Source organism: Pseudonaja textilis, chromosome Z (assembly GCF_049901715.1).
Source record: "Pseudonaja textilis isolate UNSWEBS1 chromosome Z, rPseTex1.2, whole genome shotgun sequence".
Lineage (NCBI taxonomy): Eukaryota > Metazoa > Chordata > Lepidosauria > Squamata > Elapidae > Pseudonaja > Pseudonaja textilis.
This window is the reverse complement of record NC_142008.1, coordinates 87,252,090-87,275,063: the sequence shown is the minus strand read 5'-3', so window position 1 is coordinate 87,275,063 and position 22,974 is coordinate 87,252,090. Positions and strand designations below refer to the sequence as shown.

At 37.7% G+C, this 22,974-nt stretch overlaps 1 protein-coding gene across 5 annotated transcripts in view; it reads right to left on the bottom strand.

Annotated features, from left to right (window-relative positions):
• Nucleotides 1-5,087: 5,087 nt before the first annotated feature.
• Nucleotides 5,088-22,974, bottom strand: part of FAM171A2 (family with sequence similarity 171 member A2) — a 42,247-nt gene continuing 24,360 nt past the window's right edge. For 2 of the 5 annotated variants that reach the window (XM_087917580.1, XM_087917581.1), the window contains exons 3-8: nucleotides 20,640-20,732; nucleotides 14,693-14,851; nucleotides 13,637-13,813; nucleotides 12,536-12,652; nucleotides 11,641-11,767; nucleotides 5,088-9,753 (exon numbers count right to left, since the gene is read on the bottom strand). In XM_087917580.1, coding sequence (XP_087773706.1) covers nucleotides 8,202-9,753; nucleotides 11,641-11,767; nucleotides 12,536-12,652; nucleotides 13,637-13,813; nucleotides 14,693-14,851; nucleotides 20,640-20,732 — 2,225 coding nt within the window. In that variant the 3' untranslated portion in view covers nucleotides 5,088-8,201. The remainder of the gene's footprint in view (nucleotides 9,754-11,640; nucleotides 11,768-12,535; nucleotides 12,653-13,636; nucleotides 13,814-14,692; nucleotides 14,852-20,639; nucleotides 20,733-22,974) is intronic. The other 3 variants (XM_026718233.2, XM_026718235.2, XM_026718236.2) reach the window with 3 other exon arrangements.

Here is a 22,974-nt window from a genome sequence, read left to right as displayed (position 1 = left end):
GCAAACTACGGCCCGTGGGCCACATCCGGTCTGTCCAATCTGGCCTGCCCCTGAAAAAAAATCACTGGGCATGGCTTGGATGCCCCTGAGCGCGGTTTGCTGTTTGTTGTCTCCTGGGACTCGTGTTTGGAAAGCATGGAAAGTAGTAGCAAGAGCAGCCGCGGTGTTATTTTTTCTTATATATAATATATATATATCTATATTATAAAGGGCCCATTATAAAATGCAGCAAATTATATATAAGAATATATATATATATATTTTCTGAGGTTCTCATGGTATTTGTATGTGGATCTTTGGTTGTTGGGTTTCTCCGCGTAAGATTCAAAGATACTTTGAATCTTACGCGAGAAAACCCGAACAACCAAAGATCCATATATATATATATATATCTTTACATATATATATATATATATATATATATATATATTTCTTATATATAATTTGCTGCATTTTATAATGGGCCCTTTATAATGGCCATTTATAAAATTGGTTCGGCCCTCGAACGCAGATCTGATTTTCCATGTGGCCCCCGACAGAAATTAATTGCCCACCCCTGCCCTAAAGAGTAGAAACTCCAGAAGCAGAAACTCACTGCCACCTTTTTTAATGGGTGGGCATTAAAGCCTGGGCCAGAATATTTTACGTAACAAAGATATCCAGGTAGTCCTATTGAAATTGCCCAAAGCCCTTTCATTACATCATCATCCAGCAAGGCTCAACCAAGCCTGGAAGTCAGGTGAAGCCAGACAAAGCCTACAAAGTTAGCTAAGACTGCAGCCCCTGGTAGTCTGACAGCCAATGGGATACATTTCTTGCTCAGGAACAGGAAACACTAAGGTGGGGCCCAACAGTATATAAGGGTCTCTCCGCATCTTGGCAGCTTCTCCCTTCACCCAGCATTTTGAAGCATGTGATCATCCTTTTCATTTTGGAGCTCCAAGCCATGTGGTCCTGTCTGCCATTAAACCATCTTTCCAAACAGCCTCCATATTTCCAGTGTCTTTTTCCCCACTTGGAACTAAACCCAGAACATTTCTTCCAACAGTATTAAATAATTCGGGTCTTACATCTCACAATAGTTTCAGTCTTATTTAATGCGACATGTTCAGGCGTGCCCCATTTTTATACGGCTCTTGAGTTACATTATATTTTATATCTCAGCAAGAGACTCGTGGGCGAAGAACTTGTTTATATTCATGAATGCTACACTGCCTGCTTTGGAAGGGAAGATGTTGCTTTATGCGGGAATGGCTGGAGAGTTCTGGGAGTCGAAGTCTACACATTTTAAAGTTGCTGAGAATGAGAAATACTGCTCTGTCCTACACTTTTGCCTTTTTGTTTCTTATTACTATCTTCACTTACCACTTGCTTATTTGTTGTGTTAGTTTCCGGTAATTCCAGAACAGTTAGGTTTTGTTTATAACATACCACTTCCAAAACTGCAGTTGTGTGCGGCAAAGGCCAGCAGCTCGAGTAGGATATTTGAAATCATGTTTTTAAATTAATATAAGACTATGTAATTATGAATCGCTAGAGAGTTCAGTTTCCATTATTCCAGCATTCAGAATAGTGGGATTTTTCTCCTAAGTTTTATCCTGCAATTCAATAATTACAAAATTCCATAGCTTAACGGTGTCTTTTGGTTGAGAATAGTAAACATTGCCTATCTGAGTCCTTTTTAATTCTTAGAGCAACCAGGAATATATAGCACATGGTATCTGTGTTCATAGGTAATTCCCCTCCCCCCATGATATCCCAATAGCTTTCTATATGGAAAGGGTTTTTTCTTTTTTAACTGGATAAATATTTTGTTTGTCCCTCCATTTTTGTTATCTAAGCTGGTATAGATCAGAAAAAGTCTTATTAAAAGTGGAAAAGTATAGAGGAAACAGATATTTTTAAATAACAAACTTGAATATCCTGTTTTGCAAACCAGTGATACAGCCCTTAAAAATATCTGATCTTAAAATACAATTAATACAACAAATTATGTGTACTGGGCATCTCGCAGAACGCTTAGTAAAGGCAAATTATGGTTGTCGTGCTATTAGGATTTGAAGAGTTGAAATGTTAACTAGTATAGTTAATATACTAATTCTTTTTGGTGTAGATTTTTAAGATGAAAACAGTTTTGCCGATGCAAATATATAAACTTTCACCATTCTTCGTAATAGATGAATCATGAATAATATTATAGAGCTATTGTAATTTGATTCTTTGCTGAGTGTCTATCCAAAAATCTCATTAAGGTATAAATTATTGCTGGAGTTCTAGGACAGAAATACACAAGTAAAATTACAAGATATTCTTTTTATAGAATAAAATTGTTTTTATTTTTGCTATTATACTAAAATGACATGGTCTTACCCCTGGTAATTTAAAAATGGATGTTTTGACAGGTGTATTGTAATTAATTGTACTAAGAATGGCATTTATGTCCTCCAAAGATGATCTTCAATACCTTTGATTCAATACCTTTATTTCTGGAAATTAACCATAGTCAAGACATTAAGGAGGATTTTCTTCTTTAAATAAAAGTGAGACTTTGCACTGGTTGTGTTACCAAAAGTGTGAGATGATATATCATAATCTTCTTTAACCTTATATTTTTGGGATGTGTTGAATCACTGTTTCCATATCCTCAGCTAATAGTTCAACACATTTGTAAAACATCTGTAAAAGTTGGAGAAAGTTAACCATATGAACTAGTGAAGGAACGTGGTGATCTCCATTTTCCAAATTTGTCATGCAAATTATTAAAATGCTTACCTACATGTATTGAGAGGACAATAGGCTTGGGGAATATTTTCAAGCATCAAAATATTATAGGCTATTCCCAACTTGAAAACAATACTGCTGCACTGTTTTTGCAGCAGCATCCTCACAGAGCCATATAGTGAGAAATCATTTTTAATAACATGATTTGGGAGATCTTTAAGGGATATTAGGGCTATGGATTATCCCCCAAATGTTTTAAAAAGACATTGGGGAAATCACATTTGTATGGCTGGCAAGAAAAGCTCACGGCATTACTGGAACAATATCTGATCTGAAAGAAACTTATTTATCGTCATAGAGTGCAGGACATCATTAACATACAATGTACATTACTTTGTGTTCCTTTTCCTGCTGCAATATTCTATAAATTTTAAAATACATCACTCATAGGTTTCTATCATCACCAAATGCAAAAGGGAGAAAACTGGAATGTTAAAAGAATAGGCAACTCAGTTATGAACTAGCCCAATATGAAGCTACTTTTATCAGACAGGTTTTATTTAAAGACCTAATTATTTTCTGTATTGCCATCCTAAAGATTTATTTTCTATAAACAGCAACCATTACCTCTTGTTTCTGATAAATAGAAGAAATAGTGAACCTTGAAATACATTCGAATTTACCTGTAGGCCAGCAGCCTTTCCTTATCCATTCTTCTATTCTGCCCTATACAGGTTTGAGAACTGTATAAACAGCTGCCTTAAAATCACCAGAAGTCACATGGAGGGAATCTGTTTATTTTATTTACAGACATGCTGGATGTGGGGGAGGAGAGTTTGTAGATCCTTTTTAGTGTTTTTAAATATATACAGTACTTCTGTAAGCCTCTGTTTTTCCACACACTGGTACTTCTCAGCTAATTTTGGTTCCTTTTATTATTGAAATTTGTATTTATTATTTATTATTGAAATTTGTATTCTCTAGACTAATCAAAAGCCTCTGGACAGTTCAAATAGTGTTGGCATCAAAATGCAATAATGCAATTAGGTGCCTTATGTGCCAGAATTGCTTTTATGGCTCTCTGGTTTTATTCCATAAAGATGATAGCCACAATGTATAGTAGTCCTTAATTTACAACAGTTCATTTAGTGACAATTCAAAATTACGGCACTGAAAAAAGTGAGTTATGATTGAATTTCACACTTAACGACTGTTGCAGCATCCCCAAAATCAGTGATCAAAATTTAGACCCTTGGCAACTGACTCATTTATGATGATTGCAGCATCCCTGGGTCATGTGATCACCTTTTGTGACCTTCTGACAAGAAAGTTAATGCGGAAGCCTGATTCATCTAAAAATTGTGTCACTAACATCTGCATTGATTCACTTAACAAGAAATATCATGAGACAAAATTCACTTAACAAATGTCTTGCTTAGCAACAGAAATTTTGGATGCCACTGTGGTTGTAAATCGAAGATTACCTGTATAAGTGCTCACATTCTAACATTTTAAAGCAGTTAAACCTGTGGATCGGAACAGAAATGCTTCTTGTTATGAATCAAATAATAGCTAAAGCTTTAAGTTATACAAATCCAGTCAAATACTAGATAATAGCCAAACCTAGATTTTCTCTTATCTCACTTATTTCAGTTTTGGACTATCTGAATTTTTTGCAGTCCAAGGACTACATAGACTAGCCAAGATCTTTAAAAATATTTTATCCTTATTCATATTGTTCCACATTATTCCCAACTTTCATACAGCTCCTTTTGCTCCCTCCCCCCACCAAATTTTATTCACTACAAAATGTTTGAAATTGCTGTATTTTTAAGCAGTTTAGAATAGTCAAAGACTCTAAAGCAGGCAATCTAACTTTAGTCCTCTCCATCCCACTCACATAGCAGTGACTAAGACTGCATTGTTCACTTTGAAGACTGCTGCTGCTTGTGCAGGCAAACATATGTCCTTTCCACACTGAATACTGTTCACTGCTTCCATGTATAAATGTTACGATTATCATATTGTGTCTATTCAGTCTATTCTGATGTGTATGCGAAGGGGAGGAGGGCAGAATACTAGGACAGCTGTAGTTACTTTATTCCTTCCCTAACAGTAACTAATTCAGGAATGAATTCCCCCCCCCCTAATATTGTCCCTTGCACTTGTCTTCCAGGTCTTAAATTAGTTATAGCTTTGAAAAGAGACAGTATAAATGAATAAGCTACCAATAAATCAGTATTTCCTTCTCTTGTGTGAGATCTTTCTTTTGAAAAAAGTAACCCTTCTTGTTTCACAGGGACACCAAAGCTTAGAAGAAAAATAAATCCTCTTGGGAGAGAAAATCACCACTGTGCAATGTTGCTGTGATAAATTCAGAAGATTTATATATTAATACCATTCTAGAGAACAAATAGGAAGATTCACCAACAGTAGCCACTGCGTCCTCCGTTTTGCCAAGTTTGTCCAACTATTTTTTCTTCATATCATTAAAAAAAACCTCAAATGTTTGGCAGTTTAAGGTCACTGGAGAAAGTAGAAGATATTTAAAATAGTTAAAGATACATGTATGTCTTAGCTCCTGGATGCAAGGTTTTTCTTCAGCTATAAAATTATAGAAAGCAGCATTTTGCATTGATTGGAAGTAAAACATTTCTGGTTCTGGGGTTTTGATTGTGTGGGATGACGGAAAGATTAATACTTCCTTGACTTTTTAAAAATTGTCTTTGACAAACTTTGACTAAAATTCTATCTTTGTAGAGAGCTATAATTATCAGATCACACATATTAAAACAATGTTAGGCACATCTTTCTTGAGATAGATTAGTGATTGACCGGGTAGTCAGCTTACAATGCAGAATTCTCTTGCACTACTCAGATAGTATTTATCATTTAGTATTAATGGAATATGGAAAGACATAAAATGCTTTGAGAGAATGGTCAGCCAGTTCTTGCAGTGTCACCTGCGGTTGGAAAAAGGTTATACCCGATTTACTGAACATTAATAGTTCTCAAATGAATAGGTTGCAAAATTAATCAGACATGAACATTTCTGTAATTTTAGGCCAAGATTTCATGTAAGTAATTGGATTATTTCTGAAGCACTTTGACATGTATTAATCTTGCATTAATCACATCAGATACTGGGGAGTTCCACAATTAGTGGCTCTAATGGTGGTCTTTCAGGAAAAAAATCCTATAAACAAAAATGATTCAATGTAATGCTATGGAAGAAGGCAAAATATGGAAATTACTCAAATAATTAAAAGAAAATCATCCCAATGCAATTACTGAACTGAAAAAAATAATAATTTGAATTATAATGGAAAAAATAGTCTTTATACAAATAGGGCTCAGCCCCAGAACCATTTTTTTCAATAATAAGGCTTACCCATTGAGCAAGCAAATAAAAAAACCCCAATGTTTCTGAGCATATAGTAAGTGCTCCTCTCACACTGTATAAGTTATGTTCTATTCTGAAAATCTCAACTAAAGTTGAAATGAATAAAGTCAGACTATCCAGATCTTGGCAAAGAAAGAAGTGCCCTTCAGAAAACACAATATCTTTTAGCAGAGTGAGAGAAATGACAATTAGAAAAAATAAGAAAACCAGGAAATGCAGACAAATAGATCAACAGTAGAGCAAGATGTGCTCTAGGTAACCAATTCAGACCTCTAATGAGGAATCTGTCCTTTCTTTAGCAATTTGCAGGCCTGGGGATGACGGGTGTGGGTTTGAAAGGAAGAGAAAAGGACAGGAGAAAACCCTACCCACTTTCAGCTCTGGCCTGGCTGTCACTAACCTGCAGCCTCCCAGTTTATTTTTTAAAGAATGTTGTCTTCAAAAGAAAGAATTCCCACCTCTATTTTAAGGTCTTCAAGTCTTGGTATAAAGGAGAGTCTGAAATAAAATATTCCCCCAAATTATTTCAGTCTTTGCTGCCTTCTGCTATTACAAAAGGATGTGAGACTGATTGATAAAAGCCCAACACAAAAGCAAAATGCTAAAAATGCTCTTAGATTCCACCTTCTTATTTGCAGTCACAATGTGCCGAACCCTATTAATTATCTTCCAATTTGACTGACCAAAAATTCAGTGGCTAATAATTCCCCTATTCCTTTCTTCAGATGAAATCATGTGCTACAATGGGCTCCAAGATCTCCACAAATGCCTTACTTGGGATTGCATCGTGTCTACGGTTACTTTTGTAAGACCAAGTTATGACCTGGTTCTTCTGTTGCTCTTTAGGATCCCCCAATCATCACAACTGTGTTGCTAGTTGGCTCAGTTCCCTAAGTCTGCGCTGATGGCTTAGCAAATTGGCCCCTACGTTTACAAGCAGAGATGTGTCAGTTGGTTTTTCCTTCAGCAATCCCCCTTCTTAATCCCCTGCCAAGGACTCACTGCAGGAAAAAAAAGGGATTATACAGAAAGGAAGATCTGAGCAGCTATGAACAGATGGTATGCCTATACGCCTCTACAGATATCAAGGCTTCATTCACAGTTGCCTGGTTGGGTGGAGGAAGGGAGACATTGGGGCCAGAAGGCACTTGGAGGAGACGGAGGAGTTGCAGGCGCAAGGGGAAAAAAGGGAGGGGCACAGAGATGACTCCAATAAGGAGTTCATTTGGCAGCAAGGTCAGACACATCTATCCACACATACAGCTCAGACTCCCACCCACCACTGACATACACGCATGCACACACATATGTATATTACCCACACTAATGCCCGAATTTCCCCACCCACCCCCCTTTATCTGGGCCCTGTATTGTAATCCAAGTCATTGGATCATAAAAGGATAGGCACAGATGGACATCAACCTAGAGCCCTGGGCACTCACCTCCTCCAAGATTTTGGCTTGGAAAATCCACAGGACTTAATTTTAAAAAAGAACTGTACAAAGCCCTGAGGGCAAAAGGGTTGTAGAGTTGAGTCATGCCTTTCCACTGCACCTCTGTTCCCAGAGTGTCAGGGCAAGGGGACAGCACTAGTTCCGGTTATACCAAAATGGATAGGAAATAAGGGATTCTAGTAACTGGAACCACATAGGACAGCAGTATCCTCTCCACAGATTGACAAGAGTTACAGAACAATGAAACTTCCTTCGCTGTCATTATATCCTTTGTAATTCTTGTGCCCCAGATTGCTTGGTTCACAGTGGTTGGTGGAAACAGAAAGAGGCCAAATTTTCTTAGGTAGTTTGCTGTGGCACTTCTTAACCTGCCTTGAGCAAGACAGTGGCTTTAGTGGCTGAGGGAGAAAAAAAAAAACCATTAATGCAGCTATTTCTTGCTCTGTTCATTCATCTCTTCTGTCAAAAAAATAAGGGCTTCAGTTCAGCTGAACACTTGATGAGATGGAGAGAATAGGAAGCCAAACAAGACTCAAAGGCAAATACTGATCTCCATGGTTCTGGTGCCTTATCCTACCCCACCCAAAGTATGCAAGGAGGGTGAACTTTCTTCCTCCTTCTGGCTACTTCACATTGAAGACCATGAGAGGCCGTTCCTCACGTTTTTGCCATGGACTCTTCTTGTCTCCCTGGTCATCAGTTCCTTCAGAAGGTTCATTGCTGTCATCCTCTGGGCTGGTCATTGAATCACGGCGCAGTTCGCTATTGCTGTTGCTACTGCGAGAGCTGTTGCCACGGCTGCGCCCATGTCGTGGAATTGTAGCAGCACGGTGGTCAGTGTTTTCATCCAGCAGAGGGGTGAGTGAGTTATCCTCAGGGGAACAAATTGCAGTGCGGCTCTCGCTGCTGCTTTGTTCTGTGTCAGCATCGGCAAAGACCAGTTTAGAGTATGTTGGACCCATGCGCTCCTCCTTCAGGCGCTTGGTGGGCTTGGCTTCATTGACATCCACCCCTGAGTCCAGACTGGCATCATTGCTGCGATTCCTCTCAGGGCCCTGGAGATCAATGTAAGAATGACGGACTTGAGAGGAACGTCCATCCAGAGATACAAACCAGGCTCGCGGATGTGGCTTTACACCCAGTTCCAGCAACTTCTTCTCAGTCAGTGCCTGTAGCTCCCCATTCAGTTGGGCCATAGTGGACTCATTCAACAACACAGGTATGGTGACTGAACCACTGACAGATTGTGTGTGCGGTCCCCAACCCTTCCCCTCTGGGTCTTCCACTTGATGTTGCTGTAGTTGGAATTGTGGATGTTGAAGCTGCTGTTGGAGGAGCTGCTGCTGTCTTTGTTGTTCCTGGGGACCAAATTGATGAGGGAGTCCCATAGCAGCTGGGTCCATATCTGGTTGATTTTCAGAGCCCGTAGCAGTCTGTTCTGTTGGAGCCAGGCGCATATAGTGGGCAGGAATTACGAGGGTTGGCATGACATTTCGGTACACTGTATCTTTCATATGGTCAATAGAACCACAGAAGATTAGCTGTCCAGGTTGACTCAGAGAGGTGGGACGGGCCAGGTGGTCTACAGACTGTGACATCATGAAATCAGGAGGTTTGGCATCCACTTTATGGGACATATAGTGGTCAAAAGGAGCTGGGAGAGGCGGTGGTGATGGGGGCTCCTGCAAATAAGGCTTGCTATCATTCCGTGTTTGCTTGCGCTGTGTCTCATTGCACTTGTCTTCTACACGCTGATGTGAATAGTTACGCTTGTAATCTTCCAAGAGAGGGGGTTCTAGTGTGCCAGGGGTATCCATGGACCGGGCTGCTTTCAATGAATAGCCCTCCACCATTCGGGGATAGTCATCCTTGGGACCACCTCGCTGGCTCAGTGTGTCTACTGTGGAGGCCTTGCTGGCATGACGCATTTTCTGGTTTGGCATTTGCTTGAAGAATTCCTCACGGGAGCTCTCAAACTCCCTGGAAGAGGAGAAGGCTGATTTGAGGATGGGTGTATGCACATCTATGTCCCCATTGGATGAAGCTGTCTCCATATGGCTGGTACAAATAAGATTAATCTGTGACATTGATGTAGCTTGATCTTTTTTGGATGCATCCAGAGCCCCAGAAAGCTGAAGCTTTCTATGCTGTTGACGTGGCTTGAGACATAGTCTCCTAGGGAGGAAGAAGTAAAGAAAGAAAATGGTTACAAAGATCAGTACAGATAGAAAGATATCATAATTCAAGTTCTGACATATCACATCCTCTGCACAGAAAAGTTCTTCTATGATGCCTGAAAGTTCCCATCTTATTAACTTCAACTGGAACATCTCTGCACAAAAGTTGTTGAGAGATATTCCTCTGGAAAGGTCTCAATAAGATATATGTAATGAAATGTGAGAAAGATCTTCAGAAACAGAATGGAAAGATGCTGCCTAGGGAATTGTCCGATAAGAGAGAGTGGGTATAACCAATAGCTGCATAATAGGGGAAGAATGAAATTCAGAAGAGATTCTCCCTGACCCCTTAGGCTATAAAGGAGATAATGGGGAAATTTGTGTTTTCAGACTTGCAGATAGACCTTAACATCTGTAACATATAATTCAACAATATTCATTCAGCGACCTTTCCATGTCATGACAGTGCTGCAAAAAATGGATTTACAACTGTACCCAGGGGTGGGATTCAAAAGTCCCAGCAACTGGTTTGCTGCCCGGTTGCTGGATGGGTGTGGCCTACCAGAACTTCCTGTTTCCGACTTCTGGTGGGCCTCCAGAGCCTGGGGAGGCAGTTTTCGCCCTCCCAAAGGTCCAGAGCAGTGGTGGAATTCAAATTTTTTTACTACCAGTTCTGTGGTTGTGGCTTATTTGGTGGGGGTGGCTTGGTGGTCATGTGACTGGGTGGGCATGCTTGGTGGTCATGTGACTGGGTGGGCATGGCCAACTCAATGTCACTCACATCAAGGGGTGCCTCACCTGGCATCTTGTCACCCAGCCTCAACTTATCTATAGTTCTGTTGTTCACCTGTTTTGACTTTATTATCTGCATACTATAGATGTACTTTCATGGACCACTGAAAGGAGGAAATGGCTCACATGCTTTACTCAAGAGTGTGATATAGGAAACAGGCTTTTAAGGGGCTGCCACAAAGAAAGGGTGGGGGGATGTATTTTCCAAAGCACCAGGAGGCAAACAAGAAGCAATGGATGGAAACTGAACAAAGAGAGAAGCAACCTAAAACTAAGGAGAAACTTTCTGACAGTGAGAACAATCAACCAGTGGACCTGCTTGTCCCCCGAAGTTCTGGGTGATCAATCACTGGATTTTATTTTATTTTTGAAAATTTTATTTGGGTTTTCACAAAAAAAAAAAAGTACAAATAAAGGAATGCTGAGGAAAAGGCACTTTTGCACACTTAGAGGCACTGTCCTCTTTATTATATGTTATACAGACATATACATATTTATAGTATGTACAGGAGTTCTGCGGCCTGAAAAAGTTTAAAACCTTTTAACTTAACTAAAATATGGCAAGAAAGGTCAAGGATGAAGAAAATGGGCCTTGGAGATGAGGACAGGAAAGAAGCCGATCCATTACTAATCAGCCACAAAGACTGCCTGACATTGTCCAATGACTAGTGTTAAAGTGTTTGGAACAGCTGTCCAAATTCCAAAGGAATATCCTGCAACCCTCAACTCAGCTGCCATGCCTACCGCTTTTTACCAGCTGATTGCATTCAGGAGTGTGTTGGTTTCAAAATGCCCTCTCTGAAACTCCCAGAAGTAAACATTATAGGATGCTGATTTTACTAATGATGGGTAGTTGTAACTTCTGAGTTTAGGTGGAAATAGGAGATGCACATAATCTCATGGCTTCAGGACCAATTACTGCAATAATTCAAATAAGGTGAATATAACAATATTCAAATGAAACAATTTGCCACAAGTAAGCCTTTGTTAAAGTACTGATGCTTAGTAGGACTATGAAAAATGGTTTTAGAAATGGGCTCAAGTTAGAAACAAATGGTGGAGCATGAGAAATGAGAGAAAGAGTGGCACTTACCTGCAATAGTAGATAAGCAGGCAGAGCAAAATGAGGACCAGCAATGCCAGGGCACCCAAGATAGTAAGTAGAAAGATAGTATGGTACGTAGCAATATCTTTAATTCCTGCTGCTGAAGTTGCCAGCCCTGCAAAGAAGCAACTTTTATGATTATATAGTATGGGGCCCTTTTTCACTTGACTCGGAAACAGTATTTGCTATCTATTAGGAGAGTCTCTATATAAATCCCTTTAAATTATATTCTCTGGATGGCTTAGAATTTCATTCATTTTTTTTAAAAAAAATGCAGTTTAGTTAACAAATAACAAAAAGCATCAAAAGATTTAGAGAATAAGATCTTCCTCTGGAAAATTGGTTTGGAGAAAAGATTGGGATGGGTGGATGGGGGAGAATAATAAACATCGTGTTGTGTGCTAAACTCCCAGCCCCTTTTTTATCGTAATATTTCATGCACTTATGAACCAGACAGGGCATGTGTCCCAAAGTTAGAAGAAAAACATTTCACGCAAACTGAGAGTCTGAATGAAATTACAATCCAAAAAATGCCACACCCCAAAACAATCCCCCACCAGTATCAAGTTCTTGGCAGTCTATTGCAATGGGAAGTAAGATTCTCTCTGGATTTAGCATGATTTACTGAAGAAAATGCGATAAAGTTACAGAAATCTATCTCAGATAGATTTAATTTTCAGAAATCAAATTATCCCTCAATTATTTAATTTAAAGGCATTTTTACTTTTGCAAAGGACCTCTGTGGGAACTGTGCAAAGGGCCATTCTCCTAACTGATCTAACAAGTTAATCTTCCTCATATCATGATACCAATTATGCAAAACAAACAAACACCTTGTGTACACTCAGATAAGTTTACTTCTCAGAGACTTTGGCAATTTTACCTGATACAGGAGACAGCATAGCGGCTGCCCAGTAGCCCAATTGTGGAGATACAAATGTCCAGTAAAGCTGATTTCCCTCCTTGCGGATGAGTCCAGTTCCATTTCGGATCCACAGCCCTAAGGAAAGAGTATATGACTGAATCTGAAGTAATTAAAAAGGCCATCTGAATAACCTGAAAGAAAGAGAACTGCTCACCAGCACTAACCCCCCAACTCCTCCCAATCAAAATTATTCATATTGAAATCAGTATCTTTGTTGTGCCACATCTAGTGTGTTTTCATGTAGGCAAAAAACACAACACTGGGATAGGGAATAGGCAAAAACATAATATGGCTCTCAAAATATCTCCTCTATCTGAAATTCTAATGCCATTATTTCACTTAATAACTTCAATATTAATTCTAACCATCATTTCATTTAATACCTTCAGCACTTTAGTATTAATCCTAACCAAACCCCTAACCTGAAAGAGGCTAGGAAACCTTCTGCCTACCCCTATACCAAACAATGCTGTCTGGTATTGAACAGGCAGCATTTTGCTAGCATAGGGGTAAATAAAGAAAATGAGCTTAGATTTATTATAGAAATAAAACATATAAATTGGAAGGCTGGGGTACAATATAAACTAAACTTTAAAAAAAAGAATAGAAAAAAAAGAATAAAAAGTACAAAGAAAAAGAAAATACATGAAGTGACTCCCACCTTCATTACTACAGGCTTGTAATATATAAGATCTGCACCAGGAGCCTATTCCTCTACACTATTAAAGTAGAACATTTCCATCAATCTCAACCTTATCTTCTTTCTGGTTACAAAATGCTTCCACATCAGATTTCGCTCTTGGAGGCATGGTTCTTGCTTGCCAGCACAATTTCCTAATGTTTTTCCAGGTACACTTAAAAAATTTATGATCCTGCAGAAAACTTGCTTCTATGGGTGAAGGAGAGGATGTTTGGATCCTATTAATCACTCAGTGTGCTTCCTGCCAAAGCCTCTGTTTATCCAAGCAGTGTTGTTCCTTGCTTCATACATTTGTAATTATTTAATAGAATAATGATAAAACTATTAAAAATTTGATTCATAAGCATTCCACCACTCACCGCTTTTGAGGTCAAAGCGCCAGGCTGGCACACTGGTACTTGCTACAGCAGCGGTGTTCAGTGGCAGTGGGATGGAGAGGTGGACTGAGCCAGAAAGTTGGACTTCTGTGCTATTTGCAGTGAAGAGGTGAACACTGACTGCAACAATAGGCACCAACTCCAACCATGTATTACTAGCTGTACAAAGAGAATTAAGAAATAATGACTCTCACATCCCCAGAGGCCCCACAGCTGCTTATACATTGGATATGCATGTTCAAGAGACAAAATCCAAAAGACACTGTGTGTAGAGTAGCGTATGAATTGTAGTAGATTAAAAGGATTTTTAATTATACAGACCTACTCTCTACAAAAAATGGGAAGGGGATGGAATTCAGAGGGAGGGAAATTTTCTTTCTGGGCTTGGAGGCCTTGCAGGAATTGGGCACTTAAGAAAACAAATGTCATGTGACTGGGCTAAAGATTGAAGTCCAAACTACAGAATGCTGGCAAGGTTGGAAGATAACATTTAGTTAATTTCATGAGAGTTACTTAATTTATTGTGTTAGCTTGATGGATATGTGCTCACTCAGATTTTTTTCAGATTGCTGAATGCTGGGTTTCAACCTCATGTAATTCATAGCAATTACATTATTCTTTCAAGCCTTTACTTTGTTTCTTATACCCCATTTGAGGCTGGTTATAGGTTACAATTTATTTAAAAACTTATTCCAGAATAAAGGGGATTTAATGTTCTGTTCCATATTCCAGATGGTAGTGGGGAATCTTCCTATTTAAGGACAGATGATGGCAGTGTGACTACCTGCTCAGTTGGAACTCTGTAGCCGAACATCCCAAACTTAGATATAAAGGATATGAAAGTGAAGAAGACTTCAACAGAGTGAGGTTGATATTAGTAACAGATATATCTTCTCCTCTCATCCTCAATACAACAATAAACTAGTTAAATATATATATTTCATATCTCCAAATCTGGCATCACAGACAAGCTGTAATATAATGGGTAGCTTTAATGCTCCACCCCTCCCTATCCCACATTCCATGATGTCCCCTTACCACTGCCATTACTTTCAGCCCCGATGAAGGACGGGAACCCTCTCATTTCTGGCCCACCACTGGCGGCAGTCAAAGTGGCTGAAAGCTGGCTGTAGGTGGAACTGCGGGACAGACGAGCAGATTTGCGCTGGAACTGTGCCCATGGCTGGCTCTTAGCTCCTGCAATGATCAATACTTAAATCTTCTGGTCTAACTGGGCAGTATTCATAAAAGACCATAGAATCCTTAGATTTTGGTGCTGTGCACAAAATTTGCAATGAAATAACTCAAGAAAGTATCCATAAATGTTTGGTCATTAACTACAAGATGCAGCTTTCAATAAATTCAAATTCTAGTATAATCCCTATGTGTTGGAGAAAACATAAAGAAATAGGTTATCTATAAGATAGTTGTATAAAAATTGTTCGGCTTTTTTGAACTAAATTTGTATATGACCTTATAAAATTGTCCAGCTTTTAAAACTAAATTTGTACAAAATAGAATAGATAATGACCTAATATTAGCTCCTAAGTTGACCTAAGTTTTTTTTAAATAATCTAAATAACACCTTGAAACATAAAGATTTGATAGTTTTCTTATTGGTTGCAGCCAGGCAGGTAGTAGAAAGGTCCTGGAAAACAGGAAAGGCTTTGAATAGTTCAATATGCTTTAATGGCAAAGATTACAAAAAAGGTGATAATATCATGATAATATAGATGGCAGCTGAAAGGTATCACAGATCCACTGATAGACCCCTTGTACAGGCAGTCCTTGAACTATAACCACAACTGAACTCAAATTTTCTGTTGCTAAGTAAAATATGCGTTAAATGAATTTTGTCCGATTTTACGACCTTCCTTGCCACAGTTGTTAATCACTGCAGTTATTAAAACAATTGTTAAGTGGATCTGATTTGCTCTTTGACTTTGCTTGTCATAAGGTTGCAAAAGTTAATCATGTGGCTCCGGGGCATTGCAGCCATCATCAATATACCCTGCAACCATCATAAACATGAATCAGTTGCCAAATGTCTTGATTTTTGATCACATAAATTGCTGGGGATTGCACATTGCTGGGGATACAGCAAGGTTGTAAGTGTGAAAAACAGCACCTTTTTGGTGCTAGTGTAGCTTTGAATGGTCATTAAATGAAGTGTTGTAAGCTGAGGACTATCTACCAAGCAAATAGGTCAGCAGAGATGTTTTCAAGAAGTAATTACACTACATTCTGCAGCATCTTGAATCTCCAGAGTCCTATGTACAGGGCCTTTTTCTGGACTTCACCTTAGCATTTAATACCATCATTCCAGAAGTTTTATATAGAGATTATCAGTTATCCAAGTCATGATTATCCCAAAGGTGCTTTTTCAAGAAGCAACTAGACTTTATTGTTTTTCTTTGAAGACATTTCACTTCTCATCCAAGAAGCTTCTCCAGAGCTCTAGAAGCATCTTTGGGACATCATTCCAGAAATTTTCTATTCTAAATTGATCCAGCTTTCTGTACCTACTCATAGTTGTAGGTGGATAATCAGTTTTTAACAGATAGGAAGCAACAGGTGAGGCTAGAGAAAATTGTATCTAGTATCTGGGCAATGACCACAAGTGCCCCTCAAGGCTGAGGGCTCATTCCATTGCTATTTTTCGATATATACCAATGACTGTATCTCAAGAGAACTCTCTATTAAATACTGACATTTGCAGATGATAATATGGTCATTGGCCTTATTCAAGATGGTGACGAGTCTGCATATAGTTGGAAGATTGAATAATTCACCCTGTGGTGCAGGCATAACAACCTAGAACTAAATACTCTTACAACTGTGGAAATGAGAGTGGATTTCAGAAGGTGCTCTTCTATTTTACCATCTCTTACCATGATACAAGGTATACCATCTCTTACCATAAGGAGTCTCTGTGGCGCAGTGGTTAGAGTGCAGTACTGCAAGCTACTTCTGCAGCCAGCTGCCTACAATTTGGCAGTTCAAATCCCACCAGGCTCAAGGTTGACTCAGCCTTCCATCCTTCCGAGGTGGGTAAAATGAGGACTCAGGTTATTGGGGGCAATATGCTGACTCTGTAAAGCGCTGAGAGAGGGCTGTAAAGCACTATAAAGCTGTATATAAGTCTAAGTGCTATTGCTACTAATATTATACCATCATAGTATTAACAGAGTCCTTCAAATTTTGGGGGTCTATAATCTCCCAGTACTTGAAATGGACACTTAACATTAGAACCATTATTAAAAAGGCAAAACAAAGAATGTTCTTCCTGTGTCAACTCAGGAAGTTCAGACTGCTCCAGGAGCTGTTGATAAAGTTTTACAGAGAATTAGTGAGTCTGTCATTTGTATTTCTAAAATTGTTTGATTTGGTACAGAAACCAAACAGAAAAAGTACAGACTCCAGTGGATAGTTAAGATAGCAGAAATAATAAATACAACCACCCTGCCTCCTGTAGAAGATTTGTATCTCGCTCAGGTCAGAAGGAGGACTGAGAACATATCTGCAGACCCCTGACATCCTGGACATAAACTGTTTCAACTCCTCCTCTCAGGCATTGCAGGCCCAAACAATTAGACAGAGATATTTCCCCCACTCAGGCCATCATTCTGTTGAACACCTAATTCCCACAGTGCTGTCTAATGTCTATCTATATTTACCCATGTAGTATGGCTGTAGAATTATTATTTATCCTTTTTGTTATCATCTTTACTTCCCCCTTCTATTGGTATTATTATGATTATTATCATTCTGTTGAATATACACTGAGAGCTTCTCCATAAGAAACAAATCTTTTATGTGTTTAATCACACTTGGCCAAATAAAGTATTGTTTTTACTTTTCCTGCTTTAAATGTGTTAATTGCATACAACAAAGGTATATTATTTGTCTACTATCCTTCTCCAGATTCCTAGATAATTTAATTAAACATGGCTATATGTATTTTATTTGTATATATATGAATGAGCCCAGCATAAAAAACTGCAGAAGTTCTCAAACTTTGTGATACTATGATTTCCTGAAATGACAAATAAATTATATCTTCCCCATAAATAAAATCAATAATTGTCAGGATCAGGCAAGAAATTAGTATATCACTTTTCAATTGAAATTTAAAATCAAATTACCATCACAATTAAGTCACAATTTAATACAAAGGATGAGCTTGTTTATTTTTGCATAATTTCTGAAATATGGAGACTTTATATGAAAGTATGATTAAGCTGCATGTTTCAATGAACCACTAAGTGTTCAAAAAATGATACAACCTCCTTGATTTATGACCATAATGGTGCCCAAAATTTCTGTTGCTAAGCAAGACAGTTGTTAAGTGGTTTTGTCCCATTTTATGATCTTTCTTGTCACCGTTGTTAACTGAATCACTGAGTTGTTATAACACATTGTTAAGTGAAATCCATTGACTTTACTTGGTCACAAAAGATGATCACATGGCCCTGGGACACTGCAACCATCATAAATACGAGCCAGTTGCCAAGTGTCCAAATTCTGATCACGTGACCACGGGGATACTGCAGTAAGTCATAAGTCATCTTGTTTTCAGTGCCATTGTAACTATGAATGGTCACTTAACTTATGGTTGTAAGTTGAGAGCTACCTGTACATGAAATGAAGTTAAACACTACATTTTTCTGCAAATTGGAACAACAGTTTATGTGCAATTGTTTACATATTCAAAATAAGAAAACTGAATATAGCAGATGCCCAAGTTTCAGTACTCTTCCAATTGATCCATTGTAATTTACCCCTGTAAATAAAATAAAATCCATAAAAGTTATTGTCTCATTAGATCTACAATTAGCCAGAGACAGTTTCACAAATTAATAAATATGTGATTCTTCCAACCTTTAAGGTTGTCACTATTGTTCTATCTACTTTTTAACAACAACCATAGGGCCCTTCAAAGGCCAAGCCAACAGAGAGATAAATCAGTCTTACAAACTAAAACAATATCTATATACTTCCTGCTAACAATTTCAACTGTGAGAAATTGAAATTATTGAAGGAACTGAAGGAAATTTCGGAAGACAAGAAATTACTGTAGGAAATCCAAGACCAAGAGAAACTTCTACTAGAACTGCTTCCAAACTTATAAACAGAACCTGCAGATCACTGTAAATGACTTGCTGAATAGTTTAACTGAAGTAGTTGTCCACAAGTCCACATTACAACAATCTTATGCAACATGATCCACATAATAGAAAGAAAACTATTCTCTGACCTCATCCTCAAAATCATCATATAAAGCATACAAAGAAAACCTTGTTAAACCTGAATTGCTTAGACTTGAAGTGGTTTGGGCAGAGAAACAAAAACTGTTCAACCGTAACAACACAGAAAAAAACATTTAAATAATTGAATACCTTGTTAAGTGTAGACGTTAATATTTTGAGATTGTGTCACAGCTAGTAGCATAGGTTATGTGGATAGACTAAAATCAACTATCTTAGAAGTTAACGTTTCATGGTCCAGGTGGAGAAATGTTATTAAATCAATGGTTCAAATTAGACAATCAAACTGTGAAGCACATACAGAAAAGAAAAATAAAGGTTTTGTGATAGTCTTCATAGTTATTGGACCTGAATATTATGGAAAATCTTTGCAGGAATCTTACACGTGCGATATTTGCAAGGAGATCTAAAAATATTTCTGAGCTACAAGAGTTCTGCAAGAAAGAATAGGCAAAAATTTCAAAAGAATGGGGGCTATAGAAAACATTTGGAAGCTGTTACTTTTGCCAACAGGTGTAAAAGAGTTGACTGAAAGGATATCTAAATTTCTTCTAACATTCATTGTTGTTTTTTTTAATTTTGTATCTGTAACTGCACATAAATAGTAAACATGCATTCAAATTTGCAGAAAATAATATTTACCTTTGTATGATGGATAGTTAATGCAAATCTGTTCATTTTGTGATTAATTGAAACATACAGCTTAAACAAACTAACTTTTGCATATATTGTACCATTTTCAAAACAACCATCACATTTATTTCTGATCATTATTTGTTCTTTATAAGCAGCAACTATACAAAACCCTTACACACACAAATTAATTGTTGAAGATGGACTCTGTATATTGATAAATTCTTTTTTTGTTTTGTATGTGTTCATTTTGTTCTTCGTTTCAAAATTCAGGAGATATATTGTCAGAAATTTTATTTCAAAGTAGTGTCAGAAGATACAACAATGAATGAATGGATTTACTAACACATATACTGCTACAGACCAGAGCTTTGCTACATGCCACATTGCTAGAAATGCTGGAGGCCAATGAATATGTTCAAGAAAAATCAAATGCAGTTATCTGTTATTGGTATTAATTTAAATGGAAATTCTGAAAGCACACACCATCCCTCATTTTATCACACTCCCCCAACTAACCAGTATTCTCATCATAGGGGCTCCTGCCTCTATAACGACTTATTGAGAAATGGAAAAGGTTTCAACTCATTTGCTCAAAGGCCCATTCGTTCCTCCCATTACTTAACCCAGAATAAATAACTCACATCTTAAAGATTTCTACCCCCAAATTCTGTGCAAAAGCACGTGAGCTGATTATTTTTGTACAAGTTGGTATTAAGTTGCTATGTAGGTACAGAGCTTGTAGAAATGAAGATCCTGGATCCCATCATATTTTCTATTGTGCAGCAAGTTCTTAACATAAATATAACATTATTAAGAACTTGCTTAAAGCTTCAGTGACCTATTCTGGGGCTCAGAATCACATCTTTCACATCCCAGCAATTGTGTATTCTACTGATTGAGAACCTTTGCTTTAGATAACCATTTAATAATAAGGTACAGGAATTGTAGTAGCCTATTGTGTAGTCATTGGCAGAATCTATTTTCCCTGAATCTAGAAAACAGTACTTCAACTAGGTGGAATCCAGTGCAGTGACTGAATGCCCTACTTTTTTTTTTTGGACATAATGGATCTTGGGACCTACCTGGAGAACCAACAAGGATTTGTATCAAGTCATCATAAAGGATAAGTGTTGCAGGACGCTCTGGAAGCAGATAGAGACTTACAGAAGCATAGACTGCAAGGGAAAAAAAACCTGAATTAATATAAAACTCCTTTTTCCTTTGAAGGAGATAGAGGCTAATACTAACATACAACCTATCTTTTGTGGCATAGTATGAATAAGAGATTTCTCCTTGGGGCAGATGGCAAAAAGAAAATCTGACCAAAAATATGGAGGAGTGTACATGCTTTTCTGGATTGTGGTTTTAATCTTTTGCAGTGGGTCAACTGAATTCTCACTATGCAAACAATGGATTGAACATCTAAATTTACAAAATATAATTTGTGGCTTCAAGCTGCTACAACTGCCTTTCATTTTCTTTGACTACAATCCTTAGGAGCAATCATTCCAGATCAGGGACATTCAGGGAGAAAAGGAAAGTCAACGATGCCATAAGCTAAAGAACAAAGTGATACCCCCTCCCCACTTTTTAAGTGCACTGTACACATATGAAAAGTAGCTCAGCTTCTATCGCTCTGTTGTGACTGTCATTCTGACAATGTTGTCAAACAATATAGCTGCCCTGTTCTAAATGCAAAACACAATTCATTGGTTCAAATATCACAGTAAATATTAATTTTATTTCCAGTGAAATCAGGATGATATCAACCAGCTCTGATCATTCCCAGTTTTGATTTGCTATCCACATCATATTACTAATTACAAAATATTTAAATAAGACACCTTTTAAAACAAGGTTTGATTTGAAAGCTAACTGAAGCATTATGTTTATTCATCTCCTTTATTAGTATTTACCAGAGTAGGAAAGTTTGTTTTTTTTCTCTTTCCTTAAATAAATTTTCTCAGACTAATAAATTATTTACAGATCTCATTGAAAATTATTTACTGATCCAGTAATCTGATGGTAAAGGGAAAGCTTTATAGAAATACAGTGAGAAAGTAGGAATATTCATTAAATCTACAATAGGTTCTGAATATTCTACTCAAATAGAGCAATCCTATAATGAGAGCCTGGATTTCGATCACAATTTGCAAATGAGTTTTAAAAATCTGATTCAGACAATTTCCTCAATCATGTCTTACCGATTTTTTTCTGGTCTCACTCTGCCACTATGAATGGTTTAAAACCTATTCTCCTTAGTGTTACATGACCACAATGATGATTGGATGATTCTGTAACATGCTAAACACAGAGTGAAATAATTTTGGCTTAACTTAACTTTAACCTCAATGCAGATATACTATCTATGAATAGAGCTGAAGCAAAGAAGAAAAAAATGAAACTTGAATTAGGAAAGGAGCAGAAGAAATGGGCTACCTTACAAGTAAACCCTGATTTCTTATAGTTTTCTTTGTCAAGCCCAAAATTGACATATGTGTAGCCATTTTAGATAGGCTTAGTATATATTCTTTTTCTCACTTTTTCTGTGGTAATCATGGGGGGAAGGGTTTCAGGCTTGCCACATTCCTAAGTGGGGTGAGGTGGAGATAGAGAGTTGTTTAGGCTAGGTGATTCTTCTTCCCATGGGAGACAAGCTGTTGTGCTTGGGCCCCTTAAGTTGGAGATTTATGACATCAAGCGGTGTTGAATTACTTTTATTGGAGAATGTGACTTTTGGTGGTTGTTTCTAACTTTTAATATTGTGGGGTAATTCCGGGTTGTGTCAGATCCAGAATTACCATGGTCTTTGCCAATTTGATGTTTTCCTAAATAAAAGAAATTGTCTTGGAAGATGGACTTTGCTCTTTTCTTTTTAAATGGATTTCATCACTTGGAAACCTGACATTCTTTCTGTCAAATTTCACCACTGCGGTCACTTAGGACCTTACCCTTGAGCTTGCTATTTTGTTAAAATATGTGATACATATTTTCATGGAAAAGAGTTAAGAAGCCAAAGAATTTGATCTTGGTTTTTTTTTAAAAAAAAAGCAATGTCAGGAGTTTCAATGCACCTTTGTATAAGATAGATGTCAACTTCTAATTATTGGAATAAACCAACTAGGAGTAAACAATTTCACAGTTCATTTGTGGTAAATGAGGATTCCTGCAGCATTATCCATACAATACAGATAGAAGTGACATAAACAATGGCTATCAGTGCAACCTCAATTCCAATTATATTCAATTTTATCTCTACAGAAGAATATCTGCTTTCCATGCAAACCTGCATCTTCAATTGCATCTGAGATATTTCCCCTTTCAATTAATCAAATCCCAAATATTAAAGACTGAACCTTTCAGCATTCTTCCAACACAAAGACTGGAATCACAATGAAAGACTGCCTCCAATGCCCA